This window comes from Cenococcum geophilum (assembly GCF_001692895.1).
Source record: "Cenococcum geophilum 1.58 unplaced genomic scaffold K441scaffold_95, whole genome shotgun sequence".
Taxonomy (NCBI): Eukaryota; Fungi; Ascomycota; class Dothideomycetes; order Gloniales; family Gloniaceae; genus Cenococcum; species Cenococcum geophilum.
The window spans coordinates 14825-22356 of record NW_027137653.1 but is presented as its reverse complement, the minus strand read 5'-3'; the positions used below and the strand labels follow the sequence as shown (position 1 = coordinate 22356).

General features: G+C 29.7%; 1 protein-coding gene across 1 annotated transcript; it reads left to right on the top strand.

The window, feature by feature from the left end:
* Positions 1 to 1561: 1561 nt before the first annotated feature.
* K441DRAFT_595836 (uncharacterized protein) lies at positions 1562 to 1738 on the top strand (the record flags this gene model as incomplete). Its single annotated transcript, XM_067645014.1, has 1 exon — positions 1562 to 1738. A coding segment is annotated over one exon (177 nt), but the record flags the coding sequence as incomplete, so codon positions are not given.
* Positions 1739 to 7532: the final 5794 nt, after the last annotated feature.

Genomic DNA, 7532 nt, shown 5'->3' with positions numbered 1-7532 from the left:
ATTAGCGGTTTTTTCTATAAACGCTAATTATTTTTTAGATTTCTTTAATAAAGGACTTACCCCACACCTTATTTTTACTAAAAACCTTCTAATTGTTTTTTACATACTACTAGCCTTAGAAAATTTAAGAATTACTTCCGTTCTTTTTAGAAAATGTCTTATATCTCTTAAATTAACTCTTTTCTTTTGTTATTAGATACTAAAACTCCCTTAAATCCTATACAAAAAGCTATAGAAGATGCCGAAATTAATGAGGAACTTGATAAGCAACAAGAGATTTTAGTAGTAGAAACTGATAATTCTATTAGAATTAACGAGTTATTTGAAACCGTATATAAGGCTGCAGAGGGTGTATTAGCACCTATAACTTTATCAGGTTATACAGGGTATATTTCCTATATATTCTAAGAATTTAGTTAAAAACACTTATATCTAACAAGGTAATTCTAGGCAAATTAAAAAGTACATTGGATTTGTAAAAAAGGAAGCCCTAGAGCTCGAAAAGTTCGTTAAAAAGCTAAATAAAGACGTTTTACCATTAATATGCCTATGGATTTAGTCTGTCTGTGAAAAGGCCGAACCTAGCTTATCTTCTTAGTTACTATAAGAAAGTGAGAATAGAACCTGGTCATATGCGCAAAAAATGCGTGCAGCAGTCTCCTATTTCTATGCTTATGAGGTTTATCTTAGAAGTAATAGATTTTCCGAGAAAAGCAATGGAGAATGAATAGGAAACCTAACACTTTTAGATATTGTGGTAAGATATATAAGAAGTCTATATAGACGAAAGGTATATTTTCTTTCTCGGTAATACCATTGTTTTTTTATTATTTGCTATAACTAACGCTATTTTATAGACTCGCGTAGGAGAAACGTAAGAAAGCGTAAGAGCAATTACTGCGTTAAAGCTTTAAGAGCTTTATAAATATAACGTAAATCTTAAATATATATCTTAGTTATCCCGTCTTCCTACAGGCCAAGGAGGACGGATTTAGGGAGGTGTTTATTAGCGAATTATAATAAGCCTTATATATGCGATAGCTTTTGCCTATTTTCTCAGATTTAATAAGGTTCTGCGTATTAAAGTTCGGCATATTTGAATCCACGACCTTACTACTAAAAAGGTTAAACTTATACTTAATTTTCGGAAAACATATTAAACAGGAGGTAAGATCTTAAATTTTTAAAATATAACTACTTAATCTTAACGGCTTTATAGAAATCCAACCCTTTTTTCTCTACTTTAACCGAGAAGAACCCTAGCTTAATGTACCGACTCTCCTACTTAAATGGCTAGATATCTCAAAAGTTACATCAGGTTACTTATTTAGACCATTTAATGCATTTAACCAGCCAATAGTCAGTAAAAATATTAAATTAGTAGGTTTTTTATTATTTTATAGAGAGTTTATTATTTTAATATTTTATCTAGGCCTCTGGTGTTTTTCTTTAGAATTTTCAACAAAATCTTATTAATATTAGGGAAGATCCGCTTGTTTATAGGGGCCACTCCTTTTAAAGGGGTGGCGTTCAGTATTTTTCTAGTGAAAAACGCTAGGGAATTCGGAAATTATGTAGTTGGGGAGGCTGGAGCTTAGAGTTTAATTCTTTGACAATTATGCGGTATCTTCTTGGTAGAAACGATGATCTAGTTAAATCTTACGAGGATTATATAAATCCTAGGGCTCAAAAAGGTACCTTATATCCTTATTGTGGAAGATCTTGTAACTGTGCATAATAGATATAGCTATATATTTAGCGTAAGCAGTAGGGTTATAATAGTTATAATATTTATTATAATAAGGCCTTATTATTTTCCTAAATAGACTTACTACCTAATTACTAGCCTTCTTATACTATTAAATAATTAACTTTTAATACTCCTATTTAAACTAATAGTATTAGTTAATAACTATTACTTAAACTAATTATATAGAAAAGAGAGCTTTTATCTAACCCTTATATAAATATAATAGCTNGAGCTCTTACTNCACCNGGCCTAAAAAAGACTAAAACCAACTAAAAGAACCCTAAAAAAATACCTAGAGAATCCCCCTAAGATGCATGCATCGCAGGGGAGGCATACGTCAAATAACGGTGGTTTATACTCGCGCGCGTCTACCAGAACTATGCCTAGTAATAGCCCTCTATAATAAGAATAGGCGAATACCATACTATAAAGCGGAAAGACCTCTATTAAAAAGGCATCTAACAAAATATAAAGCCTATTAGACGCGTTTAGTATCTATAGTTACAGAGAAGTAACCGTTAGCTATAACGAACTAATATAGCTAGTAGAATGGCTCCGCTAGTTTAGTAAACCTTAGGCGCCCCTCTAGCAAACCCTTAATTAAATTCTCTAACGGCTAAACAAAATTAAAAATAAATAAAACCCTTTTTTACCGGCAAACTATACCTAGGCCGCCGTAGCTGCGCTTCTATAATATAGGGAACCTACCCCCCTAAAGATAACATCCGGGTATATAATTATAATATAACTAAATATAGAAAAAGTAGAGGGGCTTAGGGGATAATTAGAAATAGAAGTCCTTATAGAGATTTATAAAGAGGTTTATAACGCTATTATAGTCTAACACCTTAGGAGCGGAAATATTAGAGTTACCCTAAGGGACTAATAGGTAAAGGAATAAGCCGTAAGGGTAGGGGATAGGCTAGGAGAACGTATTGGCATAAAAGTGCTCTATAAAGATTATCCAGTTAAAGTCTTAGCGGTTCCCCTAAGCCTTAGGGTAGAAAAGGGATGCTAGGTGGACAATACAGCAACTATATATAAGATAGTAAAATAAACGGAACGCCTTATACTAGGACTTAAGATTACCTAAATCTAATAGCTATAATAGGAAAATATAAACTAAGTATATAATAAGAATAATAAAAGAATATAAGGGTCGCCAGAGACTCGCTAGGGAGGCGCTAGTTAAACGTATAGCTCCCTTATCGTCAGCATATATACACTAGAAATATAAAAACTCCTTATCTAAAAAGGTATTATTATAAATGGCCTTATATACAATACAAGGCTCTATAACTATAGACTCTACTTAGAATAATACTATTGCTGCGTATAATGGGGACATACCTAATCTATATGCGCAGCATAGGTGTGCTACGGCCACTATACAGGCCCCCACAATATAAGATATTACTTAAATTAAGACTAAATAAAATGCGTAAACTGCCACCGAAGCATATATAAGGCGTAGGAGAGAGAAGACTATATTAAATATAGGAGACGGAAGGTAAGGGCTTAATAGCTACGGGAATAACTATACGCTAGGTTATATAAATGGAAATAACAGGCGATAAGCTAGGGGGGCATAGGTGCCTTTCTAGCGTTTCCTACCTTTAATACTAGGGGGCTAGGCTAGCCATCCTAAGCCTTAATGGGCTAGAAGCGATGCCGCGCGATATTATTAGACCATATAGGGATATAAGGGTTATAGGGAACATAAGGGAGAGGACGCCCTATAGGAAGACCCTTATAGACAGCTATAGTAAGCTTAAGACTAGAATAATTAAGAATTAGACTTAATGCGGCAAATATAACATTTATAGCCGACTCTTAAAGGGTATATAGCCAACTAGCAAGAATAGGGGAAAAACTGGAGATAATAATAGATTTAGATATAGAAGTGCTAGTAGGAACATAAGATATGGGAATAGAAAGCTCTATATAAAATAAGTAGTAACTAGGGTATAGATATAAAAGATAGAAGTTCTAAATATTCTAGAGAAAGTGAAAATAGAAGAAGTAAGGAATAAAGGAGAGGTAAAGGACCCTCGCTAGGGGTCCGCCACCTATCTATTATATAGTATAACTGCGGTAATACAAACCACCATCTTATAAGGCCCTTATTAGATAGCCTAGACCTATAACAGAGATCTGCTCTATTAGTATCAAATTCGAATTCACTATTAATATCAAACCAGGATCATCCATATATAGAAAATACAAAACACGTAAATAATTTAAATTCAACTAGGATAGAATATACTAGGATTCTATTAATATTAATATATATTAAATATATAATTTTCCGCCCTTATTCATAAGAACGGTAAAAGACATCAAATAAATACAGATGATTAAATATATATGTGGAATACTTCATAGCAATTTAACTTGACCTACGACAATTGGTATATTTAATTTAATTCTAGATTTCCTAGATTGATTTCGATACAATAATTACAACCTCTTTAGAAGATATTTCTTAAAATCTTCTTAGAAAATGGAAGAATAAATATTATAATAAATGGATCATATCTATCAATCTACATTAAATTTATTAGTGCAAATACTAGAAATATCTTCCCAGCCTTCCAATTATTCTCTAGCAGATCCGATTCTGTATTTTTAGGACAGGAAAAGAAATGGAATAAATCAAACGTATAAGGAGAATTCATGTGAATATATATCTCCCTACCAATAATAGAGACCTCAATATCATCATAAATATTCCGACAAATAATATAAATTATTTTATGAAATTACACTAGTATCGATAGTTAATGAATAATAATATAACAATACAATCCCATAACTAAATTCGACCAAATACCGTAATTAATATTGTAACCAATTATAATAATAAAGAAATAGAATATATCACTACATATTTCAGAAATACGAATATTCATCCTTAAAAATATGAAAAATAGAATTAATTATATAACGACCCAATAAATATTATTCTCAACGTATAACTATATGTCTCATGATACCAATATAAAAATTGTCGACTTCAATACCCCGGATACAAAAATTTACTGGACTCCGTTCTTATCGAGAAAGATCGGTATAATTATATAATATATTAATAACAAGGACAAATCATACTAAATAGTTGAAAGAAATCAGAAGTCTCAAATAGCTTAAAAGGTAATAATAATAATTCCACTATAGTAATCCAATACTTAGGTTTAACAATCGATTATATCCAGAAATAAATTACTATTAAACTGTATAATATATATATATGTCACGGTTAACTACTGCTAACTTGCATAAAGAACTTCCAGTATAATTAATTTCATTATTTGTTATACAGAAATCCATAACGGTAATGAATCAATAATAATATGATCAATTCGACAAAGATGATTACAAATGAATACAATGCTATATAAAACGCAATCAAATCAAAAACGCTAACTGGAATTCATATGTATCTAGATCATTGACATAGATCTATCCTATCAACACGAATCCTCACGATATTCAAGTACCTGTGTGTCGAGATTATCTCTTATATGAACTTGAAATCCAAATATCGTGAATTATTATTTCGCTTTGACAGAGAAAATACTATCGTTACTGGACAAGCATGATCATATTAATATTATATAACTAAATATCAATTAATATTCGAATCCGATCCTCGTACACAACACGGATTATAATTTTATGGTAATCAATTTCTTGCTAATAACAAATGACTCGATCCCCCCATCGACGCGCATTATTACCGGGCTATTATACTGTTACGATCAATAAACTTGGATACATCATTTATCATAATCCAGAGATAGTACCATACCGAACTTATCGAGTAAGTCAATAATCTGATGTAAATATTCAATTCGGAATCCAACAGTATCCCACGCATTAGATCTCGATTCATGCGCATGTAATAATAATAGTATAACCCTCTATCTCGGGATTCGAGATCGGTGCTGGGAAAATGCGGAATATCTCCTTACGTTACATGTCTACGTCGCGCAGCGACATAAGTAATTATAGGAATACAGTATCATCCTATATGAAACATCTATAGAAAAAAAGATATATTCAAAAAGATAAATTACAATTCTCCTGAACAGGGGGTATAGATATAACTAATATAACAAAGAGAGATAAAGATAATAGTACCAGTATCTGGCAAAATAGGTCTCTGTATTTACTTTTTATTAATACAAGTATAAATATAATGCCATTTATAATTATATAGATTTTAATAAAAATCTTGAGCAAATATCATCACAATAATATTAAAAACGAGATAAATAGCCACTTCAAAAATCCAATATGAACTATAATAATCTAGATCTAAATATATATCATTAAGACAAAATCATCATTCTAAATAATATTAATATAATAACTATTATTCAAATTCGAGTATTATATATTAATACAATTAGGGTGTTAATATAACATATAAATTAATTATAATTATATCTAATATTTCATACTAAATAGAATTTAATATCATTAAAAGGATCTATATTAACTATTTAACTTTACTCAAGACTATTAATTTGCAGTAATAAAAATCCTTAATTATTATGGGTAAGCTAAATACCCAGGCGGCGTCATGCTAAATGTATAATAAAATTATTTATTATTCCAACGCATTGTGTTGGTGGTTAAAATATTGCGGAGAATCATCTTTATAGTAAAAATATCGATAATCAAAATAGAAATAATAAATGATATAAAATTAATATAAATTATATATCAATCGGCATAAATAAAATCTCTGTGTAAAAATCCACCAATATTAATATATAATGAAACTCCCATTTCGATAATTTATCATAAAACCCAATATATCCAGTAGCTTAAAAGTAATAAGTCTATAAATATAATAATATATATCTTCAATAATAATTAATAGTTTCCGATCAATCGGATAAAAATATAAAATAAATCATATCACGTCCAATTAAATTACTTATACATAATAATTAATATAAGAGTCATATATATTACCCATGGACAAAAAAAGAACAATTCAAATGAGAATCAAACCAATATAAAAAAAATCTAACTAATAATATATCACATAACGAAGAACTATAAAACCACAAATTTCCCAAGAATAAAAAGAGTAAGGACAAAATTATACAATATAAAAAAACAACTACCAATAAGAAAAGAAGAAAAAGAAAAAAAAAACACCAAAATAACAACCGTAAACTAATAGTATAAACCTCCTCCACCATTCATTATCTCTCCAATATAAAGAGACCATAAAAAAATAAGACAAATAATACTGGGGAATTATGGATCCAATAACTAAATAAAATTCAAATATTATATTAGATATAAAGGCACAAGGAAAAGTATGAATATCCCAGAATATATTAGGTACTCATATAATCTAAAAGAGCATATCTTAGAATAAGTAATATAACCACTATAAGAAATATATAATATATAAACCAATGATATATAATAAAAATTACAAGAATCATTTGAATCAATGATTTAATGTAAACCAAAAGATATATATAAACTTTATATAAATAGAAACATCTGGGATCCCCAATATATATAAATATTAGATATGGCAAGGGGATATATAGACCTATAATAATTGATTTATAATACCAATTAACCGGACGATAATGATATATCCTAATCCATTATCGAACCGATTAATATTTCGTATATATATACCGACGAAAATCAAGCATATCTTCGATATTAGGAATCCCCGTCATATAATTAATATACATCCGTAATATTATGCCGAGAATATATCATTCCTATATCATAAAAAGAG